Here is a 24,699-nt window from a genome sequence, read left to right as displayed (position 1 = left end):
ATTAAACAAAACAATGTTACTTAAAGCGTAGCATGTCAGTTTAATTCCTAGATATCGACATTTGGGTGGATCATATAGTAATGACAGATCTTTTTATATATAGAAGTTCCGTTTCAGGAGATGATTACAGTCTGCCAAATGTAAAAATGCAAATACACCTGAAACCTGCAACCCATAGAGACCATCACACTATGGTGTGTGTTTACTGACACCAGGCCTGATACAGATATTTTCACTTCCTGCTACTTTTGAATTTTCAGTATGTGAAAGTGATTTTTAAATGTGCGTGAGTCAAAACATAGGTTACATAAGGACTTCACTGTGTGTTTCACAGTGAATAAGAACATTTGTTGCTTGAAAATAACAGGCTCAAAATCATGGTTACTTGAAGTCTCTTACCTTGGCTTTCTGCAGTACATTTCCTTTGCTGGGTGCCATGATTGATAGGGGCCTATTTTTCAGGGCCGTTGCTGAGTTAACAGGTGAGAATTCGCCGTTGTTGATGGGAGCGGAGGGGGCAGGAGTGGTGATCTTGGGCTAGAAAATAAGATCAATACATCAGCATCTCCAACATTAATCAAATCAGTTGTATATCGATAAGGGGCTGCTGATGTGGTTTAAAACTTTGAGTAATCAGTAAGGTAGTAATGCTATAATTTTAATATCATAATTGATTCAGCCTCCATGTGTAAATAATCAGTACAGCAAACCTCCAGAATTAGACCATGGTAAGCACACTGACCAAATGCAAATCCAGTACGCTGCTGTCCACTGTGGTGCCCAGAGTAAAGGGTCCAGCCTCCACCTTCCTCAAGCTCTCCTTTACCTCCACCAGCCTGAGCTCCACCTCCACTCTCCTTTGTTCCGCCTCCCGGCATGCCTCCTCCTTCTGCTTCAGATATGCCTCCAGAGTAGCTTGTTTAGAAGGATCTGTACAACGCAATGAAATAGGACAAAAATCAAAATGTCAAAATTACACTGAATATTTTTACCACACAATATGGCCTGTTATAATTTGTCCTGTTATAATGGCCTGTCAGAATTTGTCATAAGTTGCACACGCTTTTAAATCACACATATACTCAGATCCTGCTGCTGTTTATTGTTGACGTGTTGAAGAAGACCGTTTTACACTAGAGGGCGCTGATGTACCTTGACATGAACTCAGCTCCTCTTTCATTTCCCGTCTCTCCTTCCTCAGTGAGGCCAGAGTGGTCTTGACCTCCTCCCTCTCTCGCTCCAGCCGGTCTTTCTCATCTGTGAAGCGTCGCACATCAGCCTCTGTTCGGTTCTTCCCCAGCTTCACCTCAATTGACCCTGAGCACACTACACAGAACAGAATGTGGAGGAGAGTTCCGCTTTGTCCAAGCTCAGATCATTTAGATACTGAAAGCAAATTCTTGAAGTGAATGACCCGAAAATAGTACAACAGCATTAAATAAGTGAAACTATATATGAAACTAATGCTGGCCTGGGTTTCTACCTGCTAGAGATGGCTTCAGTCTGTCATGGACCCTATCAGCGCTTGCAGCCCTTACTCTTGAGGTTGGGGGACTGTGGGGTGTGTGTGAAGGTGTAAGGAGCTGACTATGTATCTGACTATGAGGTGAAGGTAAGGACAAGCCCTTCTTCTGGCCTTCTTTACTCAGGAGGCTGACCCGCTGGGACTGGGGCTGGTGTTGCTGGGTCTGGGTCTGTGCTTGGGGCTGAAGAGGAGGACTTGGGGAAGTGCTGGTGTCCACATCCAATCTTGCGGGAATGGGTGGAGGATCGGGATGTTCTTTGGGTGTAGGTAAAACGGCTTCATACTCAGACTCTGCAGATACACCTTCCTAAGAATGGGAGAGACATTAAGCTTTTAGAAATGCAGGCCTAGCCCATTGTAATGCTTCATAATGAATAGATGCATGAATAGATCTCATATTCTATCTAAAACCAACTGACTTAACTACATAGCTTAACAATACCTTTATTTTATTTTTATACAGCTTACTGGGTCAGATCAGAGACGAGGGAGGTGTGTTCTGTTAGTCCTTACCTCGCTGCCAGGGTCAGGTTGCCTATTACTTGGAGTTGGAGATGGATTGAGCTCTTTCTTTGTTGTAGGGGATAAATGGGGGGACACTTGGCCTGAATTTGTGTGGAGGAAGGAGCGGACAGGGATCAGATCCAGATATACCCTGTCCTTCTCATCCTGTTCTGGATTTATCACCACCTCACTGTCGCCATCTTGACTCTCCTGTATGGCAAGAACAGATGAATACACATACAATGCATCATGAAAACAACCCTTCTTCATGCACAAGGTTACATGAGTAGCTGCCACCCCTGAAATAATCTAAATTTTGAGAATTTTACAATTACTCTGATATAATTCATACTGACACATTTCTATTCTTAAAAAATATCCTTAAAATGATTCTTAAAAATTAGTCTTAGAATCATTGTTTAACCTTTGGAATTTTTTTTTTTTTAAAAAGGGTTTTTTAATAGAAAACCCACCTTTTCTTTCCATTTCAGAAAAGGATCCAAGTGGAATGCCTTACAGGCTACAACTGTTAACTATCCACAGTCCCCCTATTACTTACTCCAAGTATAAAAACCTAGACACACAACTGATCATCTGAAAACAGTGAAAGCACAACCCTGACACAATGGTCTCTTGCAGACAGTGTGGGCATTTCTGCACTTTTCTTCCATGCTACTTATGCCAAGCAAACGCTTAGAATAGACATCACTGCTGACTGGTATGTCTAACACTAAAACAGTATTGCTCACCTCCTGTTCATTCTCTGTGAAGGCCACATCATCGTATATGTCATTAGAGCCACTGTTGTTTGTTGGGAGACTTTCGGTGTACATATTTTGCTCTGAAAATCTCCTCTGCATTAAGCTAAGGAATAGCCAAAAACATCCACGATGAACCACAATGAACACACACACACATTCTATGCATGTTTGCTGGCAAAAAAAAGAAACTAAACTCACTACAAGGAGGTCTTGGCTGCATTGACTATACTGGATATCCTCTCAGAGTTTACATAGTCGTAGGTGAGGTCCTCTGGGTCAGTTTTGGTTCCTGTCTGTGAGAGTAAGAGTCCTAGCCAATGGCCCATGTCAGCAGATGATTTAGCCTTGAAGATGTCACAGAAGAGAAATTATATAAACATACTGTACAGTATAGTAAAATCACGCTTACTATTTTCTTTTTCTATACTGAAAATGTAGACAGAAAATAAATGCTGGAATGTGAGCAGGAAATCAGTTGTTTATCTATCTACTGAGAGTATTTCATCACAACGGCTTAATAACCACATGTTTATGGACATAAAAGGCAAAATATAAATAGTACATCCACAACATAGCAGTTTTAAAATCTCAGTTTAAAATTTTTAGATAAATCTCAAACAGTATAAAGAATAGAGCACATCAGTTTGGAGCCTGGGGGAGAGACCAGCCCCATCAGTTCCCAAACGCACGAGTAAACGTTGGCTTGCTGAACTTTATTGCAGCAGTGTGAGGCTTTCCGATACGGAGCGTGGAAGCAGTACACCATCAGTATAGCATGAGGAGTGCTTACTTGTGGTTTCTAAGTACATCCTCTTTGCCTTGCCAGACAGGGTAGCATTGTGTGGTATGACGTATGTGTGATTAGATTACATTAGATAGATTAATTAAATAGCAATATGTCTCTCTCTCTCTCTCTCTCTCTCTATATATATATATATATATATATATATATATATATATATATATATATAAAATATATATATATGCACACACATACATACATACATACATACATGCATATATACATATATACACACACACACACACACACACACACACACACACATACACACACATATATATATATCAGATGTGTGAGTTCAGGGGAAATCCAGGGTTTTGTAAGCTTTTATTCAGGCCATACTGTTGCTCACTGTGTTTTTAATGGCCCAGCTAATTAAAAGATTAAAATCACCTCTAGGATAGCAAGCTCCTCTCCATCCATTTGTATGCGAAATGAGTAGAGGTGTTCTGGGCTGGAATCAGGTAGCACCATACACCCTTCCAGAGGCACAGGCTGCTGGGCAACCTTAGACTTGCCCTTATCCTGGTAGAACCAAAGCTTACCATTCTTTATCAGACACCAGCGTGTCCGCCACTGGCTGTTCAACAAGACATTCAGATAGCCTGTTACAAAGAAGAAGGTGGAGACATTAATTTGTAGAGAGTTTTGCCAAATATTTATAAATGTTGATACTGAAGAACACCTGAAGCATGTCTGCAATAATCTACCTGATGTCTCCACACATTTTTCAGGACTCTCTAAAGACGAAATCTTCTTCTTCCCAATGTTCATCAGATTACTTAGTTTCAGGCCAGCACCGGATTTCTTCTTAACTAAACAGAAATTAAATTTTAGCATTTAATGGGAACAATAACCCCCTGCATTTAGTAGAAATGGAAGAAGTCTCACCATCTTTAGTCTCAAGGTTCTCAACATGGCTGTCTGTGCTGCTGCCACTCTCTGATGCCATGGAGTATCTCTCACTAAGCTCAGTCTGTGGACAGACAGTTACATTTACTGAGTAGCTTAAAACCCCAAATTACCAGGACATATTGTTTGTCAGTAATTGATCATACACTCTCAAAAATGGTTCCTCAGATGTTCTTTGGATGGTTAATGGTTATCCAAACAATTTTGCTTGAAAAACTTTTTTCATTCTTTGCATTCTTTTGCTCTAAAGCATTCACTGCACCTCAAAATGGGTCCTCAAAATCCTAATTGTTTCTTGTTAACTACCCACAATTTATAGACCCAATTATGTTAAGTAGCTATCTTTAAAACATGGCTATTTAGGCCTATATAATTGTCCTGTAGCTCTTGATTAAGGTTCTTTGTAGGACATTTGTTGCATCAATAAGTAGAAATTTTATTTTTATAGGTTCCACTTGGAACCTTTTCTGAAAGTGTTTTTCATTGAACCTTATGTTACAAGGTTCTGCACTGAAAATTTAGTGGGATAAGCCAATAACAAACAACAACATTTAGGATGATAGATGGAACTTTTTTATTAAAGTATATGTAAAACAGTTTCTTATCTTCCATTCTGTTCCTTACCTTAGTACAGATGAGTCTTGGCGAATCAGAGACATCAGGGCCCTCGGTAGATTTGGGACTGATCTCTTGAATGACCTACAGTAAACAACAATACAACAAGTAAATCATGACCTTCCAGTCTGAGAAGGATTCAATGCATTCTTTTCTAATAGATGAGAATATCTGCAGCCGTGCCTTCAGCCACTGTTCAGCCTGCTCTTTGCTCTGCAGGCCCAGCACAATAGCCTCACCACCCTGGGGGATGATCTTCAGCTTGTGTTCTTTCCTTTTAGGCTGCTTTTCTTTGTAGATGACGCTGCAGCCCACCAGACTGACGTCCAACAGTGGGGTCTGGTCTTTTGAGCTCTTGTAGCACTGTGCGTACAAATAAAGACATAGAATCCATTACTGTCTATGATATGGAACTTTAATAAGCTGTATAGCTGCATAGCAGAAAGAAATGTAGATTTATATTCCTACATTACATTCATACTGTATTTGATTATGCCATCTGACAATGGGCACCAGGAGCATTATATAAATCAGCCTATATATAGGAATTGTGTGTGACTAACTCATCACCAAGGCCACCTACAAGGAGACGATTTTCTCGGATGACACACAGCTGTTTGGCCCACTGGCCCAGCCACTTCTTTCTCCAGAGGAAAGCACAAATCCTTGCATCCTTCATTAGCTCAATGGAAGCCTCTGTGGATGGCCACTGGTGCTGCGCTGTACACTTGCCCTTCGGCACTTCCTCCTCATCGTAGGACTCATAGGAGCTGCTCACTGCATCACCATCATCTGAAGAAGGAAAACTCAATTAAGTTAGTCAGGATAAAGTGCAAATAAAAAGAAGATGGGCCTGGCTGGAAATTGAGAGTCAGAGTCCAGATTGTGATTAAAGTTAAGCATTTCCAAGTAGATTTTGTTATTTTACTGGAAACACTGCCATGGCCATGTCATGGGTAGTGTTGCTGCCTCACAATCTCAGGGCCCGCAGTTTGACCTTAAGCTTGGTTTACTGTCAGAGTTGTACATGTACTTCCTGTGTCTGTGTGGGTTTCATTCAGATTCACCAATTTTCTCCCACTTCCCAAAATCATGCTAGTAGGTAGATTTGCTATGATAAATTGCCCTTAGGTCTGAATTAGTGTGTACATTTGTGTGCATGGTTTCTTGGGATGAACTGGAGTACCTTCCATGGTGTTCCCCTGCATTGCACCCAGTGTTCCCCTGATTGGCTACCCAGACCCTGACCAAGATGAAGATGTTACTAAAAATGAATGAATGAATGAATTAATACTGCCATGGCTCATTTTGTTTAGATATGATAAGGTAGAAAACATGCAAATCAGTGGAGAGAACAGACTAGAGAAAAAAATCCTTTGTTTTTTTTCTCTCAGTTAACAATTAGAATGGTTATTAAAATGCCTGTTTTGTAACACCTTAACCATATTTCCTTCTTCCTAAGAAGACGTTCTCACAACTTAGCCAGGGAACTCTATCTCTCATCACAATCTCCTTCAATGTTGAATAACACAGCTGCTTGATAATGTGTCCAGACATTTGCTGAAGATGTAAATCATTCACTGATCAGGGTGCACTATCTACCCTAGGCCTTGCTTCAGCTGGCCCCCATTTCCTAGGCTCATGGTTAATGTTCTGTCACTGTGTGTGTCCAGTGCCAGAAGACCCATTGCAGAGAAACAAAGAGTATCACTGTTCTGTGCTCCTCAACCACAGGGTCCTCTGTGTTATGGCCGTGTTCAGAGAAAAGACACCGTCCAGAAATCTGCAGCCCAAATTTGGGAATCGTAGCTCTCAATTACATTAAGTAAAAATTTCATGGCAGCAGTCAGTGAGCTAAATCAGGACACTGAATGAACAGTGAGTTCCCAAAAACAGGAATGGCTGCAAGAACTGCGAAAACTAAAGGTCATATACTGGTCTGCAAAACCAAGATTTTTTAGACAAAAACATTTATATGTTATGTTGATATATTGTAATGTATTGTATATGTAAATTTGTGAATTAATGTGAATGTAATATAAATAGTAACATAAATTCAAATTTTTAATGTAAATTAGTGGACTGAAAAAACAAAGTAAGTTACTAAGGCCTAGCTTAATGAAAGTGGCACATTCTGTGAAATAATGAATTTTGTACTATCGCATCTGTGTCTTACACTACCACTGCTATCACTGCTACTACAGCCACCAACCCCACCACCACCTCTACTACTACTGCTACTACTACTAGCACAAATAATAATAATAATAATAATAATAATAATTTCAGTATATTGAACCTGATAACTCTCAGGACCAACTCAAATAATATGCTTCATGATGAATAAATAATTAGTAATCAGATGATGTGGGTTTTACAAAATAAAAGATTCAAAAATTATGAATAGGCCAGTTAAACCAATATATTTTAATCCTGATTTTAAAATTACCTATAGATACCACCTACATTCAGTATATACCTAATGTTCTCTGAAACACTGTTCCAGTGTCTAGGGGAAATATAAGAAAAGCATCATCTACTGGCTGATCTTTGTAAGATCCTCAGGATTAACAGTAAGTAAGCAAATACTGCTTCTGGAGATCAGCAACATATGGTGGTCCAAAATATTTTGGGCTTTATGCTTCATAAACAGCAATATAAAGACAATTTGAAACCTTTCAGGCAGTCAGTGTAGGCTGACAATGACTGGGATAATATATTCTGACTTTATTTTCTTTGAAGAAAAGAAACTTAAGAACCTTTACCGACCAGAGCTTACCATTGATGGCTGAATCATAGGGCTGTGCCTCCTCATAGTAACTCTCTGGAGAATCCATACATGCCGGTGCTGGAACTGGTGGGAGAGAAAATGGCTCCCTCCTTACTATGGGCTAGAGAGGGAGGGGGAGAGAGAGGGAGATTATAGCTCCTGGATAAAGATTATGTTCATGCGTCATGTATTACATATATGACGCAAAAACCACAGCTACACCCTCCCTGCTTTTGCACTGAACCTGTTTAACATCTTAAATGCAATAAGTCAGAACCAGGAGCTTTTAGTTAAGCACCTGACTTTGCTCAGGCCTCTGCTCTCTGACTGACGGGGAATTCCTCCACCCTGAATCTGAGCTCCCTGTGACCTCAGCTTTGCACACTTCAGACAGGAATTCCACACATGTTTGCCTGAAAAAGTAATGGTTTTAGCTGGGTGTGGATTGGCTGGTGTGTTTCCCGAATCCTTCAACTCAAATCATCACTAATTCCCGACAACTGATACCCACATTGTCATTTCTGCACTGAACTGTACGAACTATTCACCACCCACAAACAGACAAAATGGGGTTCCAGATGGCCCACGTACCATGATGTTGATTTATGTTGATTCATGGTGAGTTTACCCATTCAGTATTCTCCTTTATAGGAACTAAATGCTTAGTTTACAGACCCCTCCAAAAGTATTGGAACAGCATGGCCAGTTCTGTTGTTTTTGCTATACACTGAAGACATTTGGGTTTGAAATTAAAATATATACATGAGACAACAGATCAGAATTTCAGCTTTCATTTCCTGATATACACATCTAGATGTGATAAATAACTTAGAGCATGGCACCTTTTGTTTGATCCCACCCCTTTTTCAAGTAATCAAAAACATTGGAACATGTGACTGACAGGTGCTTCTTGTTGACCAAGTGCCCTGTTAGACTGATTGTTTAAACAATTAATAGATCTGAATGGACACTCTTGGTGTGAGATGAGTTTCACCTGTGAAGACTGCATTTGTTGTTAAAAAGGATAAACCAACATCAAGACCAGAGAGCTGTCTATGGGAGAAAAGCAAACAATTTTGAAACTGAGAAAATTAGGAAAATCTATCAGAGCCATTGGACGTAACCAATACAACAATTTGGAATGTCCAGAAAAAGAAGGAAACCACTGGTGTACTAGCAACCAGACATTTAATAGGTCATCCTAGGAAAACAAAAGTAGTTGATGACAGAAAAATTGTCAGAGCCACAATATTTCTGGAACCAAGATTAACCTCCACCAAAGTGTAGGAAAGGCCAAAGTGTGGAGAAAGAATGGAGCTGCTCATGATTCAAAACGTACAAGCTCACTGGTCAGGCAAGGTGGCGGTAGTGTCCTGGTTTAGGCTTGAATGGCTGCTTCTGGAATGGGCTCACTAATCTTTATTGATGATGTAACTCATGATGGTAGCAGCGGAATGAATGCAGAAGTCTACAGAAACATTCTCTCTGCCAATTTACAGGGAAATGCATCCAATCTAATTGGGAGGAACCTCATACAGCAGGACAATGACCCAAAACACACTGCCAACACAACAAAGGAGGAGGAAGGAAGAGGAGACTGAAGAGAGAAACCCACCCAAAACAAACAACAACTGGAAGAAGCTGTGGTATAAGCCTGGAAAAGCTTAATGAACAAAAAAGAATATCACAAAATAAGAATGCAACAGTTTGGTGATGTCAGTGGGCTGTCGGCTTGATCCACTTGATGCAATTATTGCAAGCAAGGGTTATGCAACCAAATATTAAGTGTTATTTACTTTAATATACTTTAAGTCTATCTGTTCCAATATTTTTGCACACCTAAAAAGACTGCCATCAAAGGTGCCATGTTCTAAGTTGTTTAACACATCTAGATGTAAATATCAGGAAATAAAAGCTGAAATTATGACCAATCATCTCCAATTAGCCAATTAGGCCCTGGGTCTTGGTGAGACACAGGATATTGTGACTAAAAGTTTGCTGTAGGCTTTTTTAGGAATCAGCAAAATGGTAGGCAGTGAAGTGGAGTAAGGGACAGATATAAGCAGTAAAAGGGAAAATTAGGAGTTGGTGAGAACAAGAGCAGCCTTACACCTCAGAAATATCTCGACTAAACTAAATGGAATCTATTTTTCTTACAGATGTAATACCACACCCACCAACTCTGTCTCCTGACTCTCTGACAGTCTATCAAGGAAATATGCTTGGAGGTATGAAAAAAGGTGACAGTGCATCTGCCATTGATTAAGATGATAGAGCAGGCCATTATTCCTCCCTCTCAAACTCAGTATCTGTACTGCTTCAAGCACAGCCAAAGATAAGGACCAAGAGCTGAGGACCAGTCCAACTTATCCACAATAGCAACATACTCACTGCTGCTTATGTAATTGGATATGTGTGTGTTTGATATGTTAGCACACTCAATCACACAGTGATGTGTACTGAACCCCACAGAAACCCCATTTTGAGCCTACTCCCCTCATTTTTGTTGAAATAATCAAGCCCCCATTTTCATTACCATGGGAACACCAGTCTGAAAAGAAACTAGATCAAGAGTCAGACATAAATAAGGAGAGAAAGCCAGGCTTTGGGAAAGAGGAAAAGGACAAGTGGGAAAGAGACCAAACAAACACCCAAAACATGGAAAATCCCTGGTTCTGGTGCCAAGAATCCAGCACAGTGAAAATACAAGTCATCTGGGCCCTAAAACTGTTTGGGAAGACAGGGTAGCAGATAAAATAATTAGCACTGGTAACAGACATATTGGGTTTACGAACAGCTATAGGACTCTGAACAGCTGTCATCACTTATCTGATCTTCCTTAGAAGTCACTTTTGAGCTAATGGAGACTCTATACTTGATTAGTCATCTGATCTTCCTTTGAACTGTCTTTGACCAGTTGAAGACCCTGAAATAAATTCTTTGTTTGTTCAGTCACTTCTTTTTTGTGCAGTCTAGTTTTAGAGCCATGGTTGTATTCTTTGATAATCTCTTCTGATCATACTAGCATTGCGATATCATGAAATACCTTTCAGTGATTACAAAATGATGTGATTTTTGACAGTATTGGTGGGTTTAATTTTTGTGACCTATTTAGGATCATATTGTTTACTCTATATTCAACAGGCTCTGTTGTGTGGAAGCCACACTCCCTGTCCTATTTGATGCCAAAGACCAACCCTTATGCTATCTTTAGGATGGCTCTATTTTGAGTAACGGCAAAGCAGGGCAGAGTGACTGACGCTACAGTGCTTCTCAAACACTTATGTTTAGTGTCAACTCTGGACTAAAACTCTAATTTGGTTGGACCTACTTTAAAGCTTGCATAGTGGATGAAATACTAGGTAAGGAGAGGCAAGCTGGAGGAGTTATGGAGCCTCCCAGCAGCTCAGGGCTGGATACCGTTATTGTGCCCCAGTCTGAAGCTTCTGACCTGGTGGAGAGACAGGGGCTGACACACTCTCTCAGAGTGCAAGTGGATGGAAGTGTTTTCACTGTAGACAGGGCATTGCTGGCCCTGAATTCGGAGTACTTTCGTGCTCTTTTTCGTTCTGGGATGAGGGAAAGCCATCAAGATGAGCTCTATTTGCAGGGAGGCCTGAGGGCAAGGGGTTTCCTCATAGCTCTGGCTGTTGCAAGGGGTGAGCAGCCAAGCATCAGGGACCCTGATGAACTTGTGGAAGCTGTGGAGTGTGCTGCCTTCCTTCAAGTAGACACCTTGACGCAGTATCTTATAGACATCATAGACACAGACAACTGCTTCCTCCTGTACCATACAGCAGCCATGTTTGGCCTGTTGAGATTGTTTCACAGCGCAGCAGTATTTATCCGTGATTCCTATCGGGATCTGAATGAAGCAGCACAGGTTCTGCCAGAAGAGATGATTCATTACGTGGAGTCTCTCACACCTGCTTCTTTCATTGCTATGGGAACACATTCGCCCTCAATGAAAATCCTGCAGGACTCCTCCAGGACCGTATGGTACCTGAAAGAGGAGCAAGGAGTGTGGAAGTACCTGACTGACCTTCCCACAGAGGCCAGCACCTCCATGGCAGGGGTGGCTGTGGTGGAGAACCGTCTGTATGTGGTGGGAGGTGTGCGAGGGGTGAGCATGGAGGCGGTGGACTTCAGTTACTGCTATGACGCAGAGAGCAACTCCTGGAGTGTGTTTGATGGACCTCAGCAGCCTAGATACAACTTCACACTTGTGGGTCATGAAGGACACTTGTATGCCTTTGGTGGTGAATATGATAAGAGAATAATGTCTTCCGCAGAGGTGTGTGACGTTTCGAAGCGCAAGTGGACTTTTGTGAAAAATGCCCCATGTCCCATGGCAGGAGCAGCAAGTGCTGTGGCCCGAAGGAGGATCTTTGTGTGTTTCTGGAAGCCACCTAATACTACAGATATCTATGAATATATACCACTCAGGGATGAGTGGATCCTGACTACAACTATGATACATTATCAGAGTTATGGCCACTGCATGGTGGCGCATGGTGACAAACTGTATGTGATGAGGAATGGTCCTTGTGATGACTTCTTACGCTGCCTAATGGACTGCTACAACATCACCACAGGCCAGTGGACATCCATGCCAGGGCATTACATCAACAGTCGTGGAGCCCTGTTTACAGCTATGGTGAGAGGGGACTCAGTGTTCACAGTGAACCGCAATCTGACACTGGAGTACCTGATTTGTGGTGATAACTGGAAACCACACAGACAGATGATGGGTTTTCCAAAGAGTGGATCACTCTGGACATGCATGCTCAGACTTCCCAGGACCGAAAATAAAGAGGAAGTTATTACTAAAAATCACCAACTGGAGACTGCTACTGATGATCAAAACAAAGATGACAATGTGTAGGTTAACTTATGACAATGTAATATTTTTATATTTGTAAGCAAGATATTTGTTATTCTCTTATAATATATAATGTATTAATACTGTGGTTAGAGAGGGCCACAACTTATTCAATTATCAAGCCACTTTGGATATAATTCAAGTGGACAAGAACAGGGAAAATTGTTCAAGGTGTTCTAGGGAAAATCTCTCCCTTTCTATCACTACTTCGCTTACGCACATGAACAGCACATCCACTCTAGCAGTGGTTTTCAAATGGCTGATGCAGGTGTTGTTAATCACTGGCAGCACCCTGTGGATCTGTAGATGGATCTGGAGTTCAAAGACTTCTCACTTGGCTCCACTAATTCTCTCCATCCTCCTGTATGTCTATCCGCCTGACTACAGCAACCCACAGAGCAACAACACACTTAAACAGCACACCCTCTCTGCATTTTGCACTTAGGATGGGGATTAATACCTTGGTACTTAAAATGATTACAGCACCTATAAAACCAGAATTTATTAGAGATATATAGTATCCCTAATGGAAATTTACAGTCATTCATAAGGTTTATGTAGAAACATGGGCATGTCTTTTTTATTAAACTAAGCGTTAGAAATAAACTCATTCGGCTGCTACATAGGTTCAAGCACACACTAAAAAAACAGCAGATAACACAAGCAGAAGTCACTGTTATACAAATAAAATATGACTATATAAAACATTATCATGCAATATGCAATATAATGTATAACCCTGCAAATGGTCATTTTCTATAGCCTGTATAGTCTAATAAAGTAATTGTTTGGGTTGCTTTTAAACATAACAGTTTACAGGTGAAATACAGTGGAGTGCAAAACTTTGTATCCCCCTTAGATTAAAACTAAATGCAGTTATAAAGGCAAACGTTAGAGAAAGGTAGATGCTTTTGAACTGATACAATTTTATTTTTCTTCACTAATATTTCTTAACATACACTCTTTCACCATTTTTTCACAATGCAGCAACATATATGAAACCCAAATCACACTAAATATCTTGTTTCCTATAGATTACATTTGTTTTCTTCATCTTTCTTAAGAGGATGCAAACGTTTCCTGAACTGAAACTGAAAGCTGAAAATAAACATTCACACTCATTATCCATCAAGACAGGTGTGTAACTGAATCTGTCTAAGTGACTGAGCAACTTTCTGTTATAATGATCATATGTTATAATTATTGAGTGATATGCCTGCTGTAACAGAGGCCTCTTACTGTTCTGGGTGGAGGAAGCTCTGGAAGACTCTTCTGTGGTGCACAGACATGCTTTCCTGCACTTTCACTGGCCTCTGTTTCTGCTCTGTGGTCTGATTTCATATGGGATCAGAGGAGAAAAGGAGAAAAGTCAAAGCTTTGGAACATGTTTCCAAAGTAGAGCAATATATAACAGCGTACATACACACAGCACATATACACAATGTATCTGCTTTGTTAACACACACAGAAAGAGATGAACACTCCATTTGTTTTGTTAAACAGTTTGTATAGGCTCTTAGTTCATGTCTAGTAATTTATGTGGCCTATGTAATATTTTAAGAGCCAATAGCCATATGCAAGTACTTCCTATCAGACATTCCTCTGACTTCCTCTTCAAATGCTAACATCTGGTTTGCTGTAAGATGAACATTAAATTTTCACAGGAAAAGTCAAAGAGTCAGAAAAGATAATGGCAGGCATGAATTTCTTAGCTTCATCTCTACTCCTTAGTACTTCTTTTGTTTCTGTGCAACCACAAATGTGTCTTTTTACCGGACCACCTGATTCATAATGATTATTACAGATTCAGCAAAGATGAACTAATACTATGCAAATATTATCATTAGAATGGGAGGAATACATGTTGTCAACACCAGCAGATATCAGATAGTTACATTTTCATTGTTCTAAACCACAAAAGCCATTTCTCTTCAGTCTATTTTTATTTTTGATCTCCATTGACAAGGGGTGTTTTTCTAAGCGATTAAGGTCTACTGGTTACATCTAATACACATATACGTCTTGTGGTTTAGATAGCTGTGAAAGCTCTGTTTAGTTTTCTGCATGTTTCATTCTTCAGTGAAGTCTAAACAAAGCAGCCAGGCCTCAGATGGAGGTCTGGCTGTGAAAGACTGAGGGGAGCTTATTAAGAAATAGACAGGAAATAGTGGTGGAGGAGGGGGGCAACACTTACTCCACAGTGTATCACCTCGCTGAAAATTAGGCCAGCATTTTAGCAGGGTTATATAAAAAGAGCAATCAATGATAATAATACTCGTTTCACTGTTGCAAAAATGCATGAGAAACCTCTGACTCATGACCCTATTTGCATCAGCAATTTTCTCAACAACATGTACTAGATCTGCAAGTATATATCTTTTTCTCTGCTGTAAAATAGAGATGGAGTTCTGAATCATACACTCACTCACCTTTGTCTGTTTTGTCTTTGTTCTGTCCAATAACAAGGACCTTGTTCATATAGATATACTCTTCATCCCCACCTTAAAGATAGCGGAAAGAAAAAGAGTCTTCAAGAATAAATTACATATATTTGACCACACTCTACCAGATCAAACTTAAAACAGCAGGTATTCATAATGATGAATTATACGAAAATTATACACTCCTCTATCACTCCTTTCTATTCTTAAAATCTCAGACATTCACAGAATCTTTTTTAGCATACAGTATAATTTTGTCAGAGTGAGAAAGGGACAGTGTTCTGTGCTATGTGTGCACCTCTTGGGCTTCCACCCACTATACACATTAAAGCAAGGCCTGTGGGAGATGCATGGGGTCATATTATAATAAACATTCCTGCTACAACCCCACACTGCATGAATGCCTTATTGAAATACTCACCAGGAATGCAGTATTTAAATTTTGTTTTAATTTAATTTGTCAAACTGCTTAGAGGAAAACGAGCAATTAAAACTTATAATTTGCAGTAAGAGGCAAGCCAGATCCACGTGGGGCACTCTGCATTTCATAAGTTCATGAACAGAGTAATAACACTGCTCCCAGCTTAAAATTTGTTTTAGTGTAAAAGACAGATTGGGATTTGGAGGATGGAAATGAAGGCTATTTATAAGCTGCTACTCAAAGGAAGTGAGTGTCCCTGGAGGATAAAAGCAGCCTTGGAAAATGATACAGTTTAGTGCCAGAGGAGGAAGTAGAGAAGCCCAAGACCAGAATACAAAAACTGACTGCCATGTGTATACAAAAAACCCACACATAACAAATGGTTCACTTTCTGTAGGAAAGAACTGCTGGATTCTCCACAAGAAAGGGCAATATTGCCCAAATCAATCTCCCTGCACAAAGGTCAACAATGGGCATGAAGAAAGAAGTGTATGTGGGGTACATTCTTGTAGTACAGAGGTCTACACATGTTGTATACTGGTATGATGTACCGTTTGAAGATGTGTATGAGTGCAGCAGGTCGGTAAGCAGGCTCTTCTGCACAGTGGCATTCCCACTCAGGTTCTCTCCATCCAGGAGCTTCAGGAAACGCTGCAACTCCTCCAATAGCTGCTCCAACACTGCAACGACATACATGACAGTCAGAACAGACACTCACACTGGGTAACCACACTGTATAATGAAATAAGATTAACATACTGTCCATTAACATACAATCCATAAAATGGATTAAACTGCCTTTTTGGCAATCAATCTACACACAATAACCTATAATGACAAAGCATCCCTACTTTAAAGCTAATAGAATTTCTAACAACAGCAAAAATTGTCTGTTTTTGATCACTGTTGAACATTCTCTCACCATATACTATATATCATTTCATAGATCCAGATCATAGAACCAGACCAGTTTGTCTAACATGTCATGTGCTAGTGAATGATGCTTTTGTCTCCTGCATGTTTTTATCTCCATGTCATTACAGAGGCTTGCTTTCATTTGGCATCATATCACATGCCCAGGGGGCTTTTGAATTGTATTGTGCTTGCTTGTCTTACGTCTCCTTGAAGCTGAGGAGGCTGTAGACTGGGGGTGAGTGATAGCTCAGAGGTCATGGAGGGGAATAAGGTGTGGTGAAAGAGACCACTTTGTCACCCAGTCTGATTTCACACCCACACATCCTCCAGAGGTCAAAGCTGAACTGGCCTACGTGCCCCAGACTCTAAGACTGTGCCTCTTTCACTGTCATGAATAAGTCGGCTTCATGCCTGAGCTCAATGTATTCAAGAATAGAATTAGAGGGAAGTGGGCCAGGTTGTCATGGGGGAAATCGGACTCATGAAAACACTGAGGAAAGCAATAAAACAATTGTAGAGAGCAATAAAAAAAAACATGGCAAATTAATCTCGGACATACAATCTGGACATATTCCAAACAGAGTAGATAATATTTTGTCTTCTTTTTGCCAAATATCAGTCAATGAATTTCTAATGGTAACTTTCACACCCCTGTAAATAATTCATGTTTGCCAGCCACTCCCAGCTCCCTACCTGTTCCCTGCTGATAATCAAAACGTTTTAGAGAATCACACCAGGCACTTCAAAGAGCTCTGAATTGAAACTTTTCTGCAGCGTAAGGCAAAGGAAACTGTAGAAGCTTTGCCTTTAGGACAGCAGAGACCAGTTTTCACTGAGCTCCACTAACCTCGTCTTACTGCTGAGTCAGCTTACAGCATAAACTACTACATGTCATTACTTTATATGATGCCATTTGGCTCACATAGGCCTGCAGAGTCATTTAAAGCAACATTGTGTTTCTGTATTCCCTGTGCTTTAGGATTATGTATACTTGTGCAGCACCAAATCATGTAAATGCTGAATGGTGATTAAATTGCCTATCAAAACCCATTCAAAACTACTGGCAGGTACAATAGTAGCTCTAATGCAGTAGAAACAATGTCTGCTTTAGCAGATAGTGTCATTAAAGAGCTCTGGAGTAACTTAATTACAGCTACTCAATCCAAAATGTGTCCTTTAAAGTTACTCAGAACCCCCATCAGACTCCATAACATAGTCAACATACAACAAGAAATCTGTTAAAAATCTAACATTTTTGCAGTTTTTAAAAAAAATTTGAATTGAAACACTTGTGGTCAAGTGTCTTGGTTGTCAGTCACAATGCTGAACAACAAAACAAACCTTTCAGACTAAGCATGGTTGGCACCTACATGTTTTCACTTTGTCTAGAGCATGCAAAACTTTTCACACATGCAACCACTGTGTGGTGGTGAGTATGTTCATCACAACTCAAGTACAATGCTATCTACGTTATATTCTTTCACTCTGACATGTCTATTTTTGCATTGCATAAAAGCTTTATTAAGATCTGAGATCCACTTGAAACAAGAAATGCTTCTGATACTGGATACTTCCCATTGTGTTGTAACCAGAGCTTTCTTCTCCCAACATTTTTCCTGCCATGTGTTTTCAGACTGGACTTTGATGCTCTTCTCCAAAGGCTTCCTGGGAATGTGGAGTCAGCTGACTTTAGACCAGATTGGGCTGAGTTTCCATGGCTTATGGCTTGGCCACATGCCAGCTCCCAGTCCTTCAGCCCAACAACATGAAACTACAACATTAGACTCCTGCATGTGCTGTAAGTCTTCCCACTTCCTCAAAATAATGAAACCTGTACATACTTCATACTCCATACTTTCCCACACAGCTCCATGTATTCCGTTTTATCCATAGGTCTCTAGCCAGCTGCATGCTGTAGTTCTAAAAGTACATTCTTGTAATTCAAGTAATTGCTCAAGAGTTTCAGTGAGGTTCCTGCCTCAACTAGCCATTTCTACCTATGCTTATGTGATAAGGGGATTTCCTTTTAACTAAACTGCAGCACTTCCTCATTCTCAATGAAGATAAATCCCAGATAATGCTCAATTCTTTGAAAAGAGTCTTTTTCCTCTTTTCATGCCATCACTCAAAGATCATGGTTACAGCACGAATGTTTCGCAGCTTGATATCATTGACAGATGTAAGAGACCAGTGCTTAGAATGACAAAGGTGTCCATTAACTCCGTCATATCACTGACCTATCAACTCAACTAATCATGTTAGAATTACTCAATTTCTTGCAAGTAGTCGTTATCACTTAATCTAGGCAAGTTATTTGTAAAATTTGTATGAAAATCCAAGTGGACCCATTATTTTAGGGGGAACAAACTCAGCAAAACATGCTGATAGTTTTTGCTCATTTTATTTGTCATTAAAAAAATCCAAAATATGCTTCGCTCATGCCATTTTGTTCACACAACACTTTATCAATGCTCCTTCAACCTGGTCTACAAAGTCGGTGCAGTAAAAGTGATGAACAACAAGCAGTTATTCCTCACACCCACACACACCGGATCCACCGAGGTGTGGAAGGGTTATATGTGGTTCAGTGACATTTGGTTTGGGTATTTTTGTTTGAAACCTTTTGTGTTTTGGCCCACAGTATTTGTAACTTATACATAAATTTAGCAGCAAATAAACACCAATTTTGTTGAATATTTGTTAGAATCAGTACAATGTTTGTTAGAATCAGTAAAAAACCCTCAAACATTTGACATCACAATTTGCTTGTTTTTTTTTTATTTTTTATTAATTTTTTTTGTTTTTGCAATCAACACAGCTACCCTACGAATCCTAGCTTTAAGAGACGACCTGTCATCCCTAGTGATATTTCAGATGATTTCTTCAAGGCGTGTTTTGTAAGTTAAGTTGTATTTTGTATTTTCACTCTCACTCAGTTTGTTGTCAAGTTTAGTAATATAATATTGAGATGACGACAATAGGACTACATTCTTTTTCTGAGCAACCCAGAGCAACTCGGTAATTATAGTAGACCGTAGACTAGAAGAGAGCTAGGCAATATCACTAATATTCAATGTAGTCTAATTATTCCTCATATGGATTCATATAGAGTCAGCTGTATAAACAGAACAATGTACTAAAGTGTCTATAACATGAGTTAGAATTTATTGTGCACTATTTCTGTATACTTACTAGGTCTCGTGGACCTAGTCTGTGATGCACGGCAAAAAAAAATGACATCATAGCAAATGGAAATATCATAAATATTGTCAAATTTATATATTTCCTATTATAAGACAACAATAAACCAAATATATGATTATTAAATGTACTTTTCACTAATTTCAAGCTTGAAATAGTCTTATAAGTCTAATTGTTCTAATTTTAAGCATTTATTTCTAAAAAGAAGCAAAATTATCTGCCAATACAAAACCATTTCAAGCTTGAAATTAGTAAAAAAAAAAAAAATCTAGAAATAGGTTTAATAATCCTATATTTGCTTTATTATAATCTTCTAATAGGAAATATTAGATAAAATCTATTATGTTCAGGATATTTCCACTTGCTGTCATTTTTTGCAGTGTTAACAGATAGTTGCATTTTCCTTAATTACCATTGCTTGTACGGCAGGGATATTCAGATCCTAAACTTCACGACCTCCTTCAAGCTATGTACCTTTTGTTTGGACTCGTCTACGCATTAACCTCAACTACCCAAAGTGTATTTATCCAGCGGGTATTGCTCAATTTCGGCCAGAATTACCTGAAACCAGTGTTACAGTCCGTGTTAAACAAGCTGTTTGTCCAGTTGGAAATCAAAAATGATCTCTTGGAAAAATTGTACAATATGTTGACAGAGCTCAGGATAGGAATTAGTCAAAATATTTTGGAACTGATAGCATAGTGTTTTGTGGGTTTTTTCTTTTTGTTATTTTAACTTTTTTCTTCACTTCTGTTTTATTGAAAAAAATTTTGCTTTTTTTTCTAACATCACAGAAAAGTCTATGCTGTGGACTGACAAGATGATTTTTTTTATTAATTATTATTATTTTCCATTTCAAATTTTGGTTATTTGTTAAAATCACTTGGACTAAATTAAAGATTTGATTCACAGCATTGTCCTTTTTATGTTAGCTCTTGTAATATCATATGTATTGACATGTATTATGAAAGAATTTGATAGTAAACTCAGTATGATGTATGAAGTACAATAAGCTATGTAATATTAGTTTTGAGAAGTTATAGATGCTTAAAATTCTGAGTGATCACAACTTAGGCTTTGTCTGTTGCACCTGTATAAACTTGCTTGTATTCAACTTGATATAAAAATACAAAACAGTTTTGAAAAGTCTGATTCAAAACTTTTATTTAACAAAAATCTTTATTCAAAATTTTATTTGGAGTAATGAATTTCCTCAAATGGGTCGAGTAAATTAAACTTAGGTGCGAAAATCTTAGAATGTTTAATAGCACAGTTATGTTACACATCAGCTATTTGATTCCATAGTTGAAGCTGCACTCCTGAACAAATGGGTGGCATGCCACTACTGTGACAGTGTTCATGGAGGATGCAGGCTTAGCTTACAAATTCACACCCACAACTCAGTGAAACAGGACATGTCAGTAAACAACTCACAAAAACCATGCCACAGTCCACAACTCAGTAATTCACAGAAAACTTAACATATTCCAGTCAGTGTGCTCCACATTATCACAAAGCACAGTTTGATTTACTGTCCTCCAAACATGTGTGATTACACAAGTGTGAAACAATTTAACTGTCTTTGCTATTGGCTATCTGCTACTCGTATAAGCCTGTATGAATCTTTTAGTATTTTCTGCCTAGTTGTTATATTCAAAAACAGTTGCATAGGGATGACATGATACAAATAATAACATAAATATACAAAGCTTTTTATGCTGATTCTTTAACAGCAAAAAGTACTATGTTAAAATTCATGTAAAGATGTGCTATGGTAAAAATAGGCCATATTTCTGTGTTACACAATATTTAAAAATAGTCCAGTTGATGGGTCAATAGGCTTTGCTAAATTGCACCTGATGAATGAATGAAATATTTAATAGGTCAAAACCTTTAACCAAAAATAAGAATTGAAATATGATAGTAAAGCTATCTGATCATAAACATTTATTTATTTATTTGGTTGGTTGGTTGGTTTGTTGGTTGGTTTGTTGGTTGGTTGGATGGTTTATGGGTTGTTGTTTGTGCAATTTATACAGCATCTTTTTAACACCTTTTTTACACTCATGTATGCCAACACATTCTTGACTATCTGCACATTATATGCAGCCACGTTTATGGAATCTAAGAGTTAATCACAGTGAAATCAAATAATTGGGATCAGCTTAAATGAATTGTGGTAAGATAATTATGCCATATTTGTGTAAAAGCTTTTCTACCTTATCTTAAAATTATATTTGGTGCTAAAATATTAGCACCAAATGTAATTTTAAGATTAAAAAAATATATTTTAAAAAAGCCCCCAACAGGCTGTTCCTCAAAGGTAATTTTTTTAAACTTTGTCTTTAGTTATGAAATGACAAAGATATAAGGGCTTACCCAAATAAACTCACATTATATATATACATGCCAGTGGAGACCATTATTCCTCTCAGTTCTACTGAGTTACCATGGATGATGGATGATAGATAATCTGTCGATACCAAGAGTATTTCATCTCTCAGTAAACATTATTAAAAGACTGATTATCAGAACCCACAACATAAAGAAACACACTATGTAGAGGTGACAAGAATTAATCATGAGTAATGATAAAGTTTATAGAAGTCCTCAGAGACACACCTTGCTTATAATGTATGACAAAGACCTGGCATGATGAACTGTCATTCAAGCTCAAATATAAATATCAATGTTTGTGGCATCCCCGATACTGTACAGCCTACTACATGCCCACACTTTGAGCAACATTTAGTGCCTGTGCTGTGAACTTGGACTGTGCTATCACGGTCTAGCTCTCTGGCTCCAGTCTACATAGGGTTAGTTTGTTTATGTTAAGCAATCAGAATTAAACCACTTACTAAAGAAAATCAGATTTCACTGAAAACTGCAACACAAACGCAATTTCCCACAATTACGCCTTATCAAATGCAGCCATAATATTCTCTTTGGCCGGGATCTGCATAATGGTGGGTATCACTGCCAAACACATCAGCACTTTATTTCATCCATAGCGCAACATCTTTAGTAGGGACTGCCAAAACACACACGAGAGCTATACAACATCCTAACACTAAAACAGACTAATTTTACCTATGGGGCTACCATTCTTGTTAGTATTATCTAAAAATGTCTGAATGCTTTACAGTGTAATTTATGTCATAAAACGGCTTAGACCACATGTTTCTCCATTTAGATGAGGAATCAGTATGTTCTTTATTGAAATATGCCTAAGACTGAAATATAAGCTAGACCCTTGAGAAAAAAGGATACCTGGCCAGTTCTGATTAAATTTTTCAGTATAATTCTGTGTATTTATGTGCTACTGAGAAGCAGTAGAAGACTCCATACAGTAACTGAAGAAGGCTGATATACTGGCTTGAGGGACCTCTTTAACAAATGCCTCAAATGTGCTGCTGTGCTACTCAACTACTGTAAGTAAATAAGACATTTACATGAATAAAAGTCTAATCTCTCTTAAAGGTTGCTCTGTTCATGAGAACTGGTCTATTCTGACAGAACTGCACACTTCATTAACATAATATGTGTGTATGTTTTTGCCACTATTAGTGGGAATGTGTTGTCAGAGCATGAGGTCAGTGCAGGTCGGTAGCATTGGTGCTTTGGTTTAAGCTGGTCAGGGACATGAGTTCTGGCTGTGCTGTGAGCTCAGGCCGTGCTCTCTGAACCTACTCCAGCAGTGCTGCGCTGCCTACAGGGGAGCAAAACAGGAACAGATGCTGCAGAACGCCTCCCACTCCAACAATAGCGACCTCACTCAACCTCTCCCTCTTCTCCTTTTGAACAAGCACTCCATACACATAAAAGCCAGAGGCTGGATTAAACCACTGCATAGTCCTCTTCCGCTGAATCTTTTACAAACACCTCTCCAGCTCGAAAGCATGCATGCACTCTCTGCTCATGCCTGTTAGATTTCTGAAGCTACAGTAAGCTTTAACAAAAAATGCTTTTTACAAAAGCTTTAAAATCATTTTGTCCATTAATTCTTTTTCTCACTGTGAGCTTGCATTACATTATCCTTAGTGGCCGTTAAAAAAAAAATGCTGTATATGCTCTTGACTGACACTGATGATTGCAGATGATAATAGCAGCTTTCACGAAGATGTGTTTAAAAGGGAGCTGAGATCATTTCTGTGAAATCCATTTACTTAAGCTGCAGATAAGTAGAAAACACTGTTACCCAATGCACCACCGCATGCCTCTCTGTACATACGTGTACTGAGACAGCATGGTTAAGCTACACAAAACTTTAACATGTTGCAATAATGATGTAAGTTCAAACCGTAAGAGTTTTTAAATTAATTTTTTTTAAATTAATGAAACACTGGGAAAACATAAACCCAGAGGCACAAATACCAACACTGTGAATTCTTGCTCTTCGTCACTCCGGTTAATAATTAGTCTCAACTAGAGATGTGCACAGGGCTTTTTTTTCATAATCCTGCTCATGCATTTATTATTTTTGTTTGCACATACCCACAATATTTTCTAACAATTTTAGTTTGTTCTCATTCCCAAAATGTAAACAACCTAGTATCCTACTTTAAAGTACCATGGCACTAATCAGACAATTACTATGGAAATGCATCACTCAGGGATGCATGAGCTTCATATATTACTGCTTTTGCCTGCATGAAAATAAAAACAGCTTTTTATTTTATTTTTGCATCCCAGTGCACACCTCTAGTCTCAACCACATGCAACAGAATGGTGTGCCTCCTATTCATATTTGTATTTGTATCCATATAAAACACATTATCTTTTCAATCCAAATAATGTATGCAACTGTAGACAGAGTACTACTTCTGTGTAGTACTGTAACTGTATGCGTAGTACTATAATACATACGTATATGTACATATACAGGTCTCAGTCCGCTAGCACTGCTCGATTGAACCCATCATCTCTCAGGGTACAAGGAAGACCTGCATC

The 24,699-nt window shown here is 38.9% G+C and overlaps 2 protein-coding genes across 2 annotated transcripts in view; one reads left to right on the top strand and one right to left on the bottom strand.

The window, feature by feature from the left end:
* The window catches only part of afap1l2 (actin filament associated protein 1-like 2), a 31,081-nt gene that overhangs the window by 898 nt on the left and 5,484 nt on the right, over window positions 1-24,699 (bottom strand). Inside the window, exons 2-18 of the mRNA XM_026914981.3 lie at window positions 16,185-16,313; window positions 15,201-15,272; window positions 14,011-14,102; window positions 7,899-8,010; window positions 5,703-5,911; window positions 5,303-5,482; window positions 5,129-5,203; window positions 4,484-4,568; window positions 4,303-4,407; window positions 3,986-4,197; window positions 2,989-3,134; window positions 2,779-2,893; window positions 2,039-2,239; window positions 1,484-1,832; window positions 1,153-1,326; window positions 743-930; window positions 400-537 (exon numbers count right to left, since the gene is read on the bottom strand). Of these exons, the coding sequence (XP_026770782.3) occupies window positions 400-537; window positions 743-930; window positions 1,153-1,326; window positions 1,484-1,832; window positions 2,039-2,239; window positions 2,779-2,893; window positions 2,989-3,134; window positions 3,986-4,197; window positions 4,303-4,407; window positions 4,484-4,568; window positions 5,129-5,203; window positions 5,303-5,482; window positions 5,703-5,911; window positions 7,899-8,010; window positions 14,011-14,102; window positions 15,201-15,272; window positions 16,185-16,313 (2,582 nt within the window). The remainder of the gene's footprint in view (window positions 1-399; window positions 538-742; window positions 931-1,152; window positions 1,327-1,483; window positions 1,833-2,038; window positions 2,240-2,778; window positions 2,894-2,988; window positions 3,135-3,985; window positions 4,198-4,302; window positions 4,408-4,483; window positions 4,569-5,128; window positions 5,204-5,302; window positions 5,483-5,702; window positions 5,912-7,898; window positions 8,011-14,010; window positions 14,103-15,200; window positions 15,273-16,184; window positions 16,314-24,699) is intronic.
* On the top strand, window positions 11,130-14,003 carry LOC113527317 (kelch repeat and BTB domain-containing protein 13). Its single transcript, XM_026914983.3, has one exon. It carries the CDS (start codon window positions 11,278-11,280, stop codon window positions 12,772-12,774), a length of 1,497 nt encoding a protein of 498 aa, XP_026770784.1. The 5' UTR covers window positions 11,130-11,277; the 3' UTR covers window positions 12,775-14,003.

The sequence above is a fragment of the Pangasianodon hypophthalmus genome, chromosome 12, assembly GCF_027358585.1.
Source record: "Pangasianodon hypophthalmus isolate fPanHyp1 chromosome 12, fPanHyp1.pri, whole genome shotgun sequence".
NCBI lineage: Eukaryota > Metazoa > Chordata > Actinopteri > Siluriformes > Pangasiidae > Pangasianodon > Pangasianodon hypophthalmus.
This window is presented reverse-complemented; position numbering and strand designations above follow the sequence as displayed.